A 16,000-nucleotide genomic window follows, 5' to 3' on the forward strand; every position below is an offset into this window, starting at 1 on the left:
GACCTAGGGGACCAAGCAGGGGACAGACGGAAATCTGCAGAGAGCAGGTGGGGCTAAAGGGAAGACAGCATTTGTTTTAAGGGAAATGCGAGGCAAAGTACAGGCTCGAGTGGAGTTTCTGGGGGAGAAAAACCAAGACAGAGGCGGGATGAGACTAGAGTGTGTGCAGCCTGGGGAGAGTCACTGCAAAAATGTGTGTATACACGATGAAGTGGATGTCTGCAGCTGCGTGTTGAGAGAACATTCCAGAGCATGTGTGAGAGGGAGGGTCCAGGTGAGAGTGAATGGGCTCTTGTATGCCAGTGTGTCTGAGAGCACTGGTCAGCACTTGGGGCTCAGATTTACTCAGGACCAGCCAATACCATGCAACCCGAGACCCAGGCCAGGCCTCGGTTTCTGGCGCCACCTGCTGGCTACAGACCGACAGGCCCTCCCCGCCAGAACGTAGAGGCCCTGTGGCCCTCCCTAGGTAAGCCCATTGTGGGCACCTGTCCACTTCAGGCCTGAGCACAGACGCCCTGGTCAGAACCACACCCACAAGACCCTTCCCAGCACCCTCAAAGGGCCTGAGCGGCTCCGCTGAGACCAACACCTGATCGGCAGGCCCTGGACACCACACATGGCAAGAGTGAATCAGGAAAGAAGGAATGACCATCACTTCAACATTCAGTGACAATGGGCCACTACCAACCCAGATGCTCGGGCCTAATGGGGGCCGGGGGAGGGGAGGGTGACTTAAACGCCAGCTCCTACTGAGAAGTGGTGGCTGGAATATTCTGGAAAGAAGACTGTATGAGGAGATATGAAATTTTTGAAGCTACTGTGTATCTCACTCACACTGTAAGCGGAGATGCCTAGGACAACGCTGAACCAAAGCCCCTAATTTACAGGCATGCTGTCACTGGGGTTTTATTGTTTTGCTATTGTTGTCTTCTCCATTGTAACATATGAGGAAACTGAGGAAAGTCTCTGACCTTTAAACTGTCCACCAGAGTAAACCAAACGAAATGTTATTTTCCTGCTGTGTGCTGCTTCAGAGGCATAAAGTAATGAGGCTCTCAGTCTCGATGGGCACCACAGCTAGGCCCCAGCATCGGGACATGCTGCCTCGGCCCTGGCCTGGGACAGCACCCCCGATCCTGGCAAGAGCCCCCTGCTCCCCGACCATCTCACTCCCACAGTGCATGGGGTGCCAGGCACCTCAAGTCCTGAAACAACTGGCCTGACGTGCTCCGGGCATCCCTGGGCCCATCCTCCTGGTGGCCCACTCCATCCGTCTGACACAACCTTCCAATCAGCATGGTCTGCAGGAGGGAGCCCGCTGGACCATCCACTGCGCAACAGGAAGTCTGACCGCCGCCTTCACCGACGCATGCTCACTCTCGCTGCCATCCGTCTGGGGGTTGCTGTCCCCACAGCTGTTTCTGACGCTCACATGCCACCCTTTCACGTTGGCCGCCTGGCCTGGGAGACACGGTCAGCCCTGGTCACCATGGGGGTAGGGCTGCACAGGCATCCTGGGTCAGCTTAGCTGCCCCCTCTGGCAGGACTCAGGCACCTGCCTGTCCCCTCACCCCATGCCCAGAGAGAGCATCTCCTCGGAAAGGACCACAGCTGGCTGACCTTGGGGTGCCTGGCCCAACCCTCACAAGGGGCCACGCCTGGGCCTGCACAGTTGCCACTCTGCCAGGACTTGGGGACCCCTGCACCCCACCGTAGGCCACCCCCATGGCTCCAGAAGTCTAGAAACCAGGGCTTCTGAGAAAGGTGCTGGCTCCCATGCCTGGGGTCCCCCAGGTGAAGGGCCACATGAATTGTGGATGGGAACTCGGGGAGCCACACCCATGAGAATTGCCATTTATTCCCGAAGTTGCCAAAATAATCACCAAGGAATCACCGAGGGTGTGAGGGGAGCAGGAGGCTCAAACACTGATTGAGGGGCCACCAGGAGTGGGGGAAGGGGAGGGGTGCGGCTGTCCCTCCCTTTCTAATGCCACGGGAAGGGGTCCTCCTCTGGCCAGTATCCTCCCCATCCCCCATGTCCAGTTTCTTTCAGGGAGGTGGGGGGGGGCATAGGAAGAGGTGTAGTGTGAGTGGCCCCAGGAGGGGAGGGTGCTGGGGGGGTCCCCACTTCACATGCACTCACAACACTGGTCTCCCAGGGAGCAGACACAGGAGCTGGGCTGGGCCCACCTACTCCCGCCCTGGCTTATAGGAGGAAGGGGTTAGTGTTGGGGGCCGGGGGGCCCGGGGGCATCATAGGAGGCAGGCCTGGGCCCCCACCCAGGGGAGAGATGTATGTCGGTGGCGCCCCCGAAACTGGGGGCCCAGGGCTGAGCCGGAGCTGGTTCAGGGTGAGTGTCGCAGGGGGTGCGGGCTGGAAGGGGTTGGTGATGGAGGGACCAGCAGCTGGGGCTCCTGCAGAGAGAAGAGGACAGAGGTGCACAGAGCAGAGTCAGGGGGTCTGCCCGGGTAGGTCATCGGCAGGACCAGCATCCCGGCTTCAGAGGCCACACTCACCACTTGGCAGAAAGGGGTTGGAGGCCTTGGCTCCTGGCGGCGTGGGGCCCGGCCGGCTCACCAGCGAGTCCAGGTCAACGAGGGCAGCATTGGGCCCTAGGAATGACTCCGGCGTCTTCCGCGTGGGCGGTGTGGGGGTCGGGGCAGCTGCGGGCGGAGGGCTCCCCACAGCCTCAACCAGAGAGCCCCCGACTCCACTCATGTCGAACGCCCCGGGACTGCGGGCAGGCACCTCTCCAGCAAGCAGCTCTAGCTCCCCTGGAAGGAGCACAGGGGGCTCACCAGAGAGACGGGTGGCGGGAGTCTCGAAAAGGAGGCCCGTGGTACCAAGTGGCAGAGCCCAGGGCCAAAAGCAGGAGGGCCTGAGGCTGAGGGACAAAGGTGGAAGGAACACTATCTGATGGGACCCAGGGCAGGGATGCTGGGGAAGAACCACCCACGACTGCACCCAGCAGGTGGGGGGAGGTCACACCCCACAGTCCAGACAGAAGCGCATGGTGGGGAAACCCGGCAGGCGATCCCAAGGGACTAGACAACATTTGTTATTTTGAGATGACTTAAAAAAAAAAAAAATCCTACCTAATGCTGGGAAAAAAATGCACCAATTTATATGACCAAAGAGGTGTGAAAGAATGCAAACTGCAGACTGAGTAGTAATCTAAAGAAATCCTGGGACAAGGGAGAGGGTAGTGTTGGCAATACCCATCCTCCCTGCAGGAGCAAGAGCCAACTGGTCCCCAGGTATTTCTGGTTACATAAAAGTCTGCTTCACTCAAAGAGATTAAAATACATATAATAAAGAGACAAAAGATAACATCACCAATGATGGGAAAACAGACATCGCACCTCCTGGGAAGAGGCTCTGATGAGAGCTCCCGTCACAGCACAGAGACACCCACACGGAGGGATAACCCCCCAGACTGTCAGGACCAGGTGCTAACCTGGCCCACGAAGAGGGAGGGGTGTGTTGAGACGCAAGGTCTACTGTGGATGGGACCCTGGGCAATGGGCACGTGAGGAAAGGGAGCACTGTCCCCTCCAGTCACCACCCCCCTGGTGATGCAACATAGGCAGAAGCATCTGGGGAACCTGCAATGCACTCAAAGACACATTCCAGGGGGACAGAGAGGTCAGGGGTCAGCATTTGGGGAAGCTCAAGGAAAGGAATCCTTTGTACTTTGTTTGCAATTTTTCTCTAAGTCTGAAATTACTTCAAAAGAAGGTTAAAATGCTCCTTTTGAAGCTCATACAGCTCAATGAAGCTGTTTAAACAAGACGGGCCCACCCTGGGGCTGCATTCGTCCCTGGAGCGGTGGTACCGGGACAGGCGAGATGGCGGGCACTCACCTGTGCTGCTCCCCGAGGCCGGCAGGGCCGTGCGCAGTCGCTCGAAATCCGAGAACTCATCAGGCTCCGTGTCAAAGCCCCCGACCACTGTGGGGTCAGGACGTCCACTCAGCTCCCCCAGGGCCTGCCTTCTGCCCCGCCCCACTTGGGACTCAGGACCAGACTCATCACTTGTGACTGCCCCCGCCCAGCACCCACCCCGTACCTGCAGTGCCATTGGTGCTGGGCTTGGCAGGTGACCCCCCCCAGGGGTCTGAGAAGGCCGGGGCCGGGGCCCAGGGATCGGAGGCTGGGGGTCCGCTGACGGGGGCCCCACCTGGATGAGGAAGGAGGCACGTGAGGGGCTGGGGCACCACCTGCTGTGTGGCTGGGGGTTTGTCTCCTCTGAATCAGTGGCTGTTCACAAACAAAAGCCCCCACTCCAGGGCCCCTCCCCTCATGACATTCCAGGCCTGAGCGCTCACACTTCCTGGCCTTTGCCCGAGGTCCCCTCTGGGCCAAGCCCTCCTCAGCCCTGAGGCTCTAGGCTGACCCCAGGAAGCCCCAGCCAGGGTGAGGGGACTCATCTTTACTCACCAGGCCTGCTCACCTGCCCACCCTACTCAGGCACCTACACTCCCCGTCAGTGGGCATCCAGACCCTCCCAGCCTCCCCCCAGTGCCCTTCCCACTGTCCCCTCTTCCTGCCCTCCTCTGGGCTATCTTATTGACCCCTCCTCCTCAGGGCCCCAGGCATGCCCAGGACTGCATCCTGGACGTGGGGGCCGGCACTCACCGTCTGAGCTCCCCCATGGATCAGGCGTGGGCCCCTCACCAGCTGCGGGAGCCTGGGTCCCACCCCATGGGTCAACTGGGGGCCCTGAAGAAGCAGCAGGCCTCCAGGGGTCCCCAGAGGCCGGTGTAGGGGCTGGACCACCCCATGGATCAGCAGCTGGAGGGACAGGGGGTCCCCCCCAAGGGTCCGAGGTGGGGGCAGCTGTGGGGATGGCGGTGGCCATGGGCGCTGGGCCCCCCCAAGGGTCTGAGGCTGGGGGAGGAGCCGGGGCAGTAAAGACATCAGCAAGATCCATGAGGGATGACTGCAGAGAAGAAAAAGAGTGTGAGGGGGAGGGGTGGAGAAGAGGCCCAAGAGCGTGCAGAGCAAGGGGCAGGGGGTGGGTGCAGGAGTCATGGGGAGGCGGCAGCTATGCCCTGTTCCTGGTACCCCAGGGCCCCCAGCCCGGCCCTCACTGCACCTTCACCCCTCCATCCACTACCCCATGCCCACTAGGGCCCCTGAGCAAATGAGGGCAGAGGTCAAAGCCATTCATGCCAGGGCATCCTACAGCCTCCAGGAAGCCCTGCTGATCACGCACCCCAAGTCAGCTGGGGGACCCCAGGTTCCTAGGCACACCTAGCCCAGGGCCCAATACACATTCCACGTCACTGCATGCTCCAGGCCTCCCAGCGTAGCACACGCATTAACACACACACACAAGTTCCCTGCATCCTGGGTGGACCCTGCTGCCCAGAGCCCAGTCTCCCTGGATGTGGAGATGCCCCCCACCCTCCTACCTCCTCCTCAGGATGAAGGGACTAGTACGGGGCTGGGACTCCCTCTGAGGCCCCTCTGAGCTTAGTGGGGCACTGGTAAAGTCCTTGGGCCAGGCCAGCCAGGAGCTATCTGCTGCCCCCCATCAGGAGGGATCTGGTCCCCACCCCAGAAATCTGGAGCAGCCTTGTGACCCACAACCACTGTCTGGGAGGCCGGCTGTGCTGTGAAGACACTCAGGACACCCACGGTGACGTAGTGAGGTTAGAGGAGAGGCCACAGGACAAGGCCAGCGTGGACACCTGTCACATGCACGCAGCGCAGGGGTGCAGAAAGAGCCCCCCACGCACTCACCTCCTCCTGGCCCCCCGTCTCCCGCTTGCTCTCCTCTATGGCCATCTGCAGCCTCAGGTCATCCCCACGGCGGATCCTTTCCTCCTGTTTGGGCCATGGAGGCAGGCAGCAGGGGAGGGTCAGAATCGGAATGACTAGACAACCCAAGAACCCTCTCCCATCCAGACAAAGGCGACCGAAAATTAAAATGGGATGCGGACGACATGTGGGATGGGGTGGGACACAGGGTGGCAGGTCAGGGTGGGGACGAGGATGCTGCTTGGACAGGATGGGAAGCACGGGCCCTCCTGCCAAGCGCCGCACTCAGGCATTTCCTGCCTGGAGCAGGGGACGAAGCCAGGGCTGTGCTGGAGGGAGGCAAAGGCCCTCTCCACCCAGAGCAGCTACCAGGCACCTGCTTCACGTATGGTGTCGTCTTCAGGATCCACCTTACACGGGGTCCTATAGCTAAAAACGCTGCGGTGTGGGAACTGTGGACAGGCCAGTGGGGTGGGGACCCTTCAGGAAGGTGCAGGGAGGTGGGGGTCTGGGGAGGGTCTCAGAGGGGCCTGGGGGGGTGGGGGGGCTGCTCTGACCTTATCGTGCTCTTCACGGCTCAAACTAAGGGCCAGCTGGAGCTGGACGTCATCCTCAGGGCCGCAGGACGGGGGCTGGGGGAGAGAGAGTGTGAGGGGGCCGGGGTGGGGGAGGCAGGCAGAGAGAGAGAGAGACAGAGACAGAGAGAGACACCCCAAACTGGTAAGGGGCGGGCAGAGACAGAGCAGGGAGACGAGCTTGGGCAGCGGGGACGGGAGCCGGCCAGGACAGGGCCAGGGCAGGATTAGCATCCAGGGAGAAGAGGGAGAAGGTGATTCCCAGGACAAGACAGAGGACCAGCAGACAGATAGAGAGACAGAGGGAACAGGCCCAAGAGAAGGGGTGGGCGGGGGCTATGGGTGAGGCATGGAGATGCGATGGCAGAACAGAACAGAAGTCACACCAGCAGCACCCCCGGCCCCCGCCCCGGCCCCGGCACCTGATCCGCCTCCTCCTTGCTCATGGCCAGGGCCAGCTGCAGCTGCAGCTCCTCCTCCCCGCTGCTCTGCGGCCACGCCTGCTCCGCCTCGGGCGGGGGCCCAGAGCCCACGGCTGCAGAGGATGCTAGGGAGGAAGAGCCAGTGAGATGCAGAGGGAGAGACGGAACCCCACAGCCCAGGCTGTGGTCTTCTGCTTCCAGCCTGGCCACCCCCAAGACCTCCACAGGGACCCAGACACCAGGTTTCCTAGGAGCGGTGGGAGTAGGGACTGTGAAGGGGGTTATCAGCCCGAGGACAGTCCTATGGATACGAGAGGGGACTTCAGGAACCTGAGCCCGAGACCAGGGCTCCTGCACCGTGTGGAGGCAGGGACTCCTGTGTGCCTAGGGCTTGTCACAGGGCCTTCCTCCCTGGTCTTGGCCAGGAAAGGCCCCAGGACGCCCCAGGTGGGAAGGTGGGGTCTCAGGGTCGAGGGCTGGTCGGCACTAGCTCTTGCAGGACCACAGCATTAGGGGGAGGCACAGCACCTGTGTCCTGGCCCTCACCTTCCCAGGTGCCCCAACCCCATCCTGGGTGATCAGCCAGAGTCAGAAACGAGGGAAGGATGGCGAGACCGGGAAGGCAAGGGCTGACCGTGAGAAGGGCAGAGGAACAGGGCACAGGCAAGGCTAAGGCAGGTGTGGATGAGCTGAGCCGACCAGGCACTGCCCTGCCCTCCTGTGCCGCCAAGTCCATGGAGAAACCATGCGGTCCCATGACAGAGTGTTGAACACATGCTCCCTGCCCCCACACATAGTGACCCAAAACGGACTGGCAAACTAGGCTGTGACCACACCTGCCCCACCCTGCTCTGCTCGGCCCACAAGCTAAGACAGGGTTTCACATTTTTAAGCACCTGCGGGTCGAGGGAGGCATCAAAAGATGAAAAAATATCTCAAGACATGCAAAAATTACACCATATTCAAATTTCAGAGTCTGAGAATAAAGCTGGAGGAGCACAGAAACTACCACTCACATAGGGGCCCAGCCAAGTGGCGGGAAGGAGGCAGCCCCTAAGGGTAAAGCGGAACACACAACGACTAGCCCCACACAGGATGCCCGCCACCCTGCTCCGAGACCCCTCTGAGAGCACCCTCATCCCCACTGCACACCCTCTCCCTCTGCCTGACATGCCATCTTCCATGGCTCTGGGCACATCCCTGACGTCCTCATGGGTATGGGACATGACAGGCACAAGCAGAATGCCTGACCCTTCCCCGACACGCCAAGCTCCTGAGGGTCACGGGCTCTCCTGCTACACCTAATCTGCCCCACGGGCCCAGGCGACCCACCTGCAGGTAAGCTTCACCATTAACGTGTCCCCACCCCCACCCCCGCCCCATGCCCAAGGACAATCTCTGGGCACTAACCAGATGTTTGTCTTACCTGCCTAAACCCTCTAGTGCCGTTCCACTAAGCTCACACCTCGTGTTTGGACTAGTTTCAGCAGCGACGCCCACCCACCCAGGCTGCCACACCCTTCCCAGCACCTCTGACTTGCACTCCCGGCGGTCAAACTACAAGGTCCCGAGACAGATGCCCTTGGACTTGTAGTCCCTCTGTTTCAAGTGGCTTTCAGATGGTGGTCGCCACCTGCCAAACGGAGCTCGCTCGCATGAACAACTTCTTAAAACTTAATAGGAGGCTCTGCCTCCAGATGGATAGGACAGCCCCTCAGATATCAGTGTACACATCCCCTCCCTAGAGGGCTGCCCCTAACCACAGGGCATGGGGAGCCCCTCCGGTGGCCTCCTCTTCCTTTGGGCGATGACCCCTTTCAGAAGGACCGCAGCACATAGGTCTGGCAGCTCCAGGGCCCAGGCTGAGTGTAGGGCACACATGGGCCCTCAGGAGACACTGGCTAACATTTGAGGACAAATGGGTAACACATGCCAGTTCTAGGGCCCACTGTGAGAGGGAAGCATCACGGGGCCACGGGGGAGGCCCGAGGCAAAGGGAAGGGCCCGTGCGAACCTTCGTCCTGGTGAGGTGGACAAGGAGGGAGCAGGCAGGGGAAAGCCTGAATTTGGAGCTCGAGCCCTGCTGGCCAGCAGAGAGGGAGCAGGAGGCCTCAGCCACCAGGAGAGAGGGGCAGGGCATAGCGAGGAGGGGACATGCAAACTCTGGGGACTCACCCGTGGCGGTCTGCGCCAGCTTCTCCTTGGTCTTGAGCGCGTGGGCACGCTCCTCCCGCAGCCGGTCCTCATCACGCAGCAGGGCCACCAGCTGCTTGGCCTTTTCGCGCACATTCACGCCCTGGTCCTTGCCATCGCGATCCACGTACTGGAAGTCCTTCAGCGTCTGCACAGCGTACATGTTCTCCTTGCACTGCTGCGACACGCGCTCTGAGCCCGTCTTGATGAGGTACTCCATCAGCGTCATGGCCTGTGGGGGGACAGGTGCATGGCCTGTGATCTACGTGCATCTCCATAAAAGGACTTGCGTGGGGACATGAAAGCTGTGATCACCACAGGCCCGTCTGGGTACCGCTGAGCAGTGCAGACCCTGCCCAGTTCTGTAAAATGAAAATCTAAAGGAGCACGGCCACAATATGCGCTTGTCATACCATGCTCACAAGTGCACTGGCCCACAGCTCGTCACATTGCACTCTCCATCGTCCCGTAAGTTTGGAAATGTGTCACCACTTCACACGTGAAGCTTCACATCAGCATGCCGGGAGGGAGGCCTAGGCCCGGGCTCTCCGGGGGAGGACATGGAGCATGCTGGGAGGATAGGGAGGAGGGAAACCTTTTGGTGTCTTCTGTGTTTTATGACATCAGAACAAATTCTCTAACAAATTAAAACTAAATGAAAAAAAAAAAAAAAACCCACATAAGGCCTTCGTGGTGTCAGAGCCCCAGCTTCATGCAGGTCTGGGGAGCAAGACGTGGGGTGACAGCCCCTTGCAGACTCTGAGGAAGGCCACCCTTGAAAAAGGGCAGGTGAGTCTCCGAAACCCGCCCAGGAAATAACGCAAGGAGGGGCCGGCCATTTGGGGCAAGCTCTATGAACCTAAGGTCTGCCGGGGGCCCTACTGTGGGTCACCGACATCTCTAGGACCTGGGTATGGCATGGTTTCCTGCAGGTGTGCTCACAGTACATATGTCTGCCATGGGAGGTTAGTATTTAACTTGCCCTCCAGGTCTCTGCACATTAGATGAAAAAGGAAAGGACAAGCCACACCCACATGGAAGGCGCTCCACAGCTCCCAGGCCAGCCTACTGCTCACCACATGTAGCAGAACTTCCCAGCGGAAATCAGACCCCCAGTCTCCAATGTAAGACCGGCAAATATCAAACACCCACCTCAGTCCAAGTCAGGCCTTGCACCAAGTGAATTCTGAAAACTTTCATTTTCAGACATCTGGGGACTTTAGAATTGCAGTTAAAAAGATGGTGGACCCAGAAAGAACCCAGACATCCTTTAGGGTGGGATGTGCACGAATGAACTGTGTTCACATGATGGGAACGTATGGATGGCTGTCGCATGCACCCATCTCCCAGACACGGCAGGGAGCAGAAGAGGAATCATGAGTCCCTGCAATAAAGTTCTAGAACAGTCTCGGCAGGCAGAAGGCAGGGCCCAGGACCTCTAGGGGTGGGAAGCATCCTCTGCTTCCCTCTGGGTGGTGGCCTCACAGATGCAGAGAAGAGCGAGTGGGTTACTATAGACATGACGTATACCTCAATGGGAAATGAATGGACAACGCTTTCTGAAAGTGGCCAACTAGACACCGTGTTTCCCCGAAAATAAGACCTAGCTGGACAATCAGCTCTAATGCGTCTTTTGGAACAAAAATTAATACGAGACCTGGTCTTATTTTACTATAAGAGTGGAGCTTACATAATAAATATACTATAATAAGTATAATAAATATAAAACTGGGTCTTATATTAATATTTGCTCCAAAAGATGCATTAGAACTGACTGTCTGGCTAGGTCTTATTTTCGGGGAAACACAGCAGCCCAATAGTCCCTATTAATTCTCCAAACAACTTGGTCAAGGATGTTGGGAACAGCAGAAGGAGTGTCAGTTTAAGATAGGGCTCGGCAAACATTTCCGAGTCTCAGGACCGTGGTCCCGTCCCCCCACACAGCTCTGGGGCCTCGCTGTGCTCAAGCTTTGTTTACCAAAGCAGGACGTGGGCCAGATTCAGCCTGAGCTGGAGTTTGCTGACCAGACCCTGCATTCCTCCGTCAACGCATGTGACACACCAAAGGCAAGAGGGGTCCTGGGGCTCCCCTCCCAGCCCCACCGCATCCTGGGTGACCCGAGCCTATTTGTGCCTCAGTTTCCTCACCTGGAAAACAGAGGTAGGAGGAAAAGTACCTCCACTGTTCTCTGCCCACAGCAGCGTTTCCCCAGCCGCTGGCCAGGAATAACCTGCCATCCAGCCCCCCTGAGCTGCTCTCCCGGTTTCAGGCCTGCAGGCCATGTCCCTGCCAGTCACTTCCTCACAAAGGCTCACCTGGAAACCATGAGTCAATCGAAAAGCTGACCCAACCTTGATGTGTCAGGGTGGGCAGGGAGCCAAGCCAGAGGAAACCGGCCTTGGATCCCTGCTCTGAGTGGGGCCACCTCTCCAGGCCCAGTCTCCCAATCTTGGAAACGAGAAAAGCACCAAAGCCTCCATAGGTCAGAGAGCCTGGCCAGAGCAGGCCCTCGGCCGACTTTTATACAAGAGTCAGCAACAAGAGGCCCCACTAACCCTCCTGAGCCGGACTTGCTGGCCCTGACACCCGGGCTCAGACCCTCACAGGGAGGGAGGTCCAGGGACTGGCCTGAGGCCACACTGCCAGAAGTGGGGCCTGGGCACCTGCCCCAGCCTGTGCCCTTGGCCATTTCTTGACCTGAATGGGGGATGCCAGGCCCCCAGAGCAGCAATCAAACAGGAACACAGCCACTGAGCGCTGCCTGCAGACTCATCCCCTATGCCCAAGGCCTGTGGTTGGTCTGTCTGGCCACTGGATCAGTGTATGTGCACGGATCACTGAGGGTAAGTAAAAGGCCACTTCTGTGGAGGGTACTTTGGCCACATTTATCAAAACGACACATGCATGTGTCCTTCAAACCAGAAATTCCAGTTCTAGAAAATGACAAACATACGACGATAATCAAGGCAGTCGTGTCTGTAAAAGTAAAAACATTGCAAACCACTTAAAAATCCATCACCAGGTAGCTAGTCACATCAATTATGATCAACCCATATAGGGGACTGTTATGCCCTTGTAAAAAGACGCGACAAGCCTCTTATGTACTGATGGGGAATGATCTCTAGGGCTTAGGCTAGTTTTTCTACTTAAAAGTCGGGTACAATTCATGCACGATAAATTCACTCTTTTTAACGTACAGTTCTGAGTTCTGACAACTGCATACGGTCAAGGGACCACCCTGCAATGAAGGAAGGTGGCCCCAAAACTTCCCAGGGGCTGCCCATTTGCTTGAATGTACACACACAGGTGGCCCTGGAAGAAGACAGGCTGGGGACACGGCTGCCCTGAGGGAGCAAACTGGGCACCTGCTTAGACCGTCCAGGTGGGTAGGTCCTGTGAACATGCCACTTCTAAAAGAAGTTTAAATCGTCAGGTTCAAAACTCGAGAAACGTTACGTCTGTGGAGATTCTGCGGAGACGCAGAAGCGCAGCCCACCAGCACACCCTGCTCACGCCCTCTGACCTTGTACACGTGCCTCCAGTTCTTGCCGTGGTCGTTCAGCCGCTTCCAGATCATGCTCATGATCTCTGAGAAGGCGACGACGTTGTAGGTGAGGTCAGCGATCTCAGACATGAGCGAGCTGGACGGGCCCCAGGGGTCGTTGCTCGTGGCCTCGCGGACCTTGATCTCAGCCTCTGAGTAGTTGTGGACGATGTTCTTCATCTGGCGCCGCAGTGACGAGGTCGACATGGTGGCCGGCGGGGACGCGGGCGATAGGCCCGCGGGGACGTGGACAGAAGAGGTGACTAGAGGAGGGAGGCCGCGGCAAGGGCTGGCGGATCACCGCATCTGAGGAGACGAGAGGACTTTGAAAACACAAGGGACACCTGGGGCCACTCAGGCCGAATCCCCGCCCTGTGGGACCCCTAGTGCCCCCCAGGTCGAGGACACAGTTCTAGGGCCCCTCGAAGACCCTTGACACCCTCCATCTTAGGCACCCCATCCATTTCGGTTCCTCAAATGTGCCCAGCTTCTTCCTTCTCTGGGCCCCTGCTCAGCGAAGCAGAGCATGCAGTGACAGATCACAGGCCCCGGAGACACACCCCAGCTCGACACTTCCTGGCCCAGCCACCTGGGTAGGCTGAGAACTCCTGCACCTCTGTTTTCTCCTCTGTAAAATGGGGCTCCATTCAGTAACCAGGGGAGCTGAGAGCTGGGGAGTCCACTGCCCATGTGGACGGTGTCACCCTGTGAGTGGCTCAGCCTGCCCTAGCTCTCCCTCACCAGGTGACTCCCACTTGCCCCGAGGGCACCACTTAAGCTTCCCAAATCTTAAAACACCTGAACGCCAAATACTCCATTTCCGGGGGACCTGTGGGTAGACTATCAGCTTGGTGATCTTATACTCATTTGTCTGATTTTTCGGCCAAGGCTGACACACCACGAGCCCCATGGGGGCAAAAACCGCATTTGTCTGGATATGGCTTTTCCCATCAGAGGAGCTGGCCCGAAAGAGCCATTCAATAAACCAGAAGGGAAGGAGGGAGACCAGGAAAGACCTCTGGAGCAGGGGTGGAGGGGACCAGAATCCACGGCAGAAACAAGGACACACAGAAAGGAGGCCAATGAAAGGGAGTAAAGAGATGCGGGGCGGGGGGAAGAAGGGAGGGAATGTTGGGGCAAGGCTCAGGACAGGCAAGATAAGGAATGACACAGCCTATGGCCAGCTGTGTGCCAGGCACTCACTGAGCATTATCTCATTTAACACAGGGGGCAGTGTTCTCACAGACAGGCCCATGAAGATTAAATAATTCAGCGAAGGTCACCACTAAGCCTGGTAGCACAGACACAACCCCAGGCCCACCTGTGATTCCAAAATTTATACTTTTAAATTAAACTTTGCCAAGATGAAGGTGATGGGAAAGGAACAGAAGGGCGGGAATCAGGCAAATTATAACAATCCTAGCACTCACACAGCCCTGACCCTGGACCAGGTGCTCTCTTAAGTGCTTTACACAGAAGAATCAGTTAATCCTCACAAGTCCATGATTCACAGCCACCTCACCAGGGAGGAAACTGAGGCACAGGGAGGTGGACATGTTTGCCCCGGGACAAAGCAGGCTCTGACCACCACAGCCTATGGCCTCTCCAAAAGCCCCGGAGATCTCCTGAGCCCTCCCACCACCCGAGTCCTGAGACCAGCAGCTGGCCCCTGCCCTGAACCCAGGCCAAAGGGCCAGGCACTAGGAGACAGATATGAATAGCTGAAAAGAGATAGCTAAGGCGCCAAGACAGGCCCAGCCAGACACACCAAGATGAAGAGATGATGTGACACATACAGAGAAGGAGAGTGAGAGGCAAGGGAATAAGGAAGACAAGGAGAGAAAGAGGCACAAAGAAAGCCAGGCAGAGGAGCCACCCAGAGACGTGGTGAAACAGACAGAGGCACAACCAGAAACGGACAGACACCAACCAGAAACAGACACGTGGAGACAGCCAGGCAGGACAAGGAGAAAAGGCCCTAAAACAAAAAGAGGCAGTAACCTGGGACTGAGAAATATCACAGAACTGGGATATAACAGAAAGAACACCAAGTCCTGACATCAGCTCCCAGGAGACCAACCTCCACTCCGAAATGAAGGGAAGACCCCTACCCGGCAGCCTGTTGATGAAATAAGATGAACACATGAAGTGCTTGGTGCTGTGCCACACAAACAGTAGGCGCTCAAGACATTGGCTGCTACCATTATCAGAGAAAGACCACATTTCCCAAAGAGTGGCATGAAAGGGATGCATTTATGTTAAAGTGTGTTGGAAAAAAATACACAACGAGCTTTCACAGATGTTGCTTAGAATGAGACTAAGCTTTTCAAACAACTCGATTCAAAGGAATTATTAGATTAGAGAACAAATGATATGGCAAAATTCTCCAAGGGATCAAATGACCATTATCAAACATTTGTGCAAAAGAAAATCTGTAATAGTGGGAACCAGAGCTCCCAGTCATTAATTACACACTTTCTACCTGCCAAACAACATTGGGCACTTTACATGCACCACCTCCATCAAAACGCACAGCGACCCTGTGAGTAGGAACTATGAACACTCTAATGTTAAAGGCTAGGACACTGAGATGTGGAGACATCTCAGTCCAGCTGGCACATCACAGGCTAGCAAGCGGTGGGCCTGACTGCAGAGCCACACTCTTCATCACCAGACTCAGGAGCCTGGGGGAGGGGCAGATCCTAGACCAAGCCACAGACCCTCGGAGGGGGCCTCGGTGTGGGAGAAGACGGGACAGGGCAAAAATGAGATGGCAAGACAGCAGGAAGAGAGATGCACCAGAGGCAGAGAGGAGACGCCAGGGGAACTGAAGACATGCAAGCCCAGAAGAGAGACACGAACATTAATCCTTACCATCAGACACGAGACGTGACAGAGAGGCAGAGGCAGAACGAGACCCGGGGCAGACACACGGGGACAGTACTTTGTAAAAACAGCAAGACAGGGACACGAGCAAGGCCGAGGCCCAGGCGGACCCGCGGGAGACCGAGGCCCTGAGGCAGACACCGGAGACGGAAAAACGCGGGCGGTCCAGGCCCACCGGGCGCAGAGACACGAAGGTCGCGGAGACGACCGGGGACCGGCAGACGTCCGAACGCCCCAGCCCGCGCTCACCTCGGCCCCCTCACGCCGGGCTCCGGGGGGTCATGGCGGGCAGCCCCCTGCCCCCGCTCGGCCTCGGTGTCGCGGGGCGCGCGCCGAGCCGGACACGGAGGCGCGCTCGGACGGACGCACGGAGGACCGCACTACGACGGCCCCGCCGCCCCGGCGCCCGGGACGGGCGCAGAGAGCCGGGCGGGGGAGGGGAGCCGCTGAGCGGACGGGAAGCAACCGAAAGAGGCGACGGACCGGAAGCGGAAGCGGGCGTGTGCCCCACCTGAAGCGAGCCTGAGCAGCCCCTCCCGCAGCTCCGCCCATCTTCGCGGCGTCACTTCCGGCGCGAGCCCGACGCCGTTTGTCTCACTTCCGCCCGCCG

General features: G+C 58.0%; 1 protein-coding gene across 3 annotated transcripts; it reads right to left on the minus strand.

The window, feature by feature from the left end:
* Positions 1-1,843: 1,843 nt before the first annotated feature.
* EPN1 (epsin 1) lies at positions 1,844-15,906 on the minus strand. Of its 3 annotated transcripts, none has more exons than XM_074315390.2 (11): positions 15,640-15,906; positions 12,484-12,810; positions 8,942-9,191; positions 6,767-6,891; positions 6,327-6,401; positions 5,752-5,835; positions 4,642-4,945; positions 4,073-4,183; positions 3,868-3,954; positions 2,521-2,778; positions 1,844-2,418 (listed from the first exon to the last, which is right to left on the minus strand). In XM_074315390.2, the coding sequence occupies exons 2-11, from the start codon at positions 12,709-12,711 to the stop codon at positions 2,210-2,212; spliced, it is 1,731 nt and encodes a 576-aa protein (XP_074171491.1). In that variant the 5' UTR covers positions 12,712-12,810; positions 15,640-15,906; the 3' UTR covers positions 1,844-2,209. The 3 variants fall into 3 exon arrangements, with proteins under 3 accessions (XP_074171491.1, XP_074171492.1, XP_019566460.1); XM_074315391.2 differs by lacking the exon at positions 15,640-15,906 and adding an exon at positions 15,379-15,585; XM_019710901.3 differs by lacking the exon at positions 6,327-6,401 and having other exon boundaries at positions 15,640-15,905.
* Between the last annotated feature and the right edge of the window lie 94 nt (positions 15,907-16,000).

The sequence above is a fragment of the Rhinolophus sinicus genome, chromosome 8, assembly GCF_057876585.1.
Source record: "Rhinolophus sinicus isolate RSI-liver-muscle chromosome 8, RSI-T2T, whole genome shotgun sequence".
Classification (NCBI taxonomy): Eukaryota; Metazoa; Chordata; class Mammalia; order Chiroptera; family Rhinolophidae; genus Rhinolophus; species Rhinolophus sinicus.

Bases quoted from the DNA above. Each gene is read 5' to 3' on its own strand.
- EPN1 (XM_074315390.2), bottom strand. From the start codon at position 12,711: ATGTCGACCTCGTCACTGCGGCGCCAGATGAAGAACATCGTCCACAAC. The intron at 6,892-8,941 runs GTGAGTCCCCAG...CTTCCTCCCTAG, and splicing joins GCTGGCGCAGACCGCCACGG to CATCCTCTGCAGCCGTGGGC. The intron at 2,419-2,520 runs GTGAGTGTGGCC...TTCTCTCTGCAG, and splicing joins CAACCCCTTTCTGCCAAGTG to GAGCCCCAGCTGCTGGTCCC.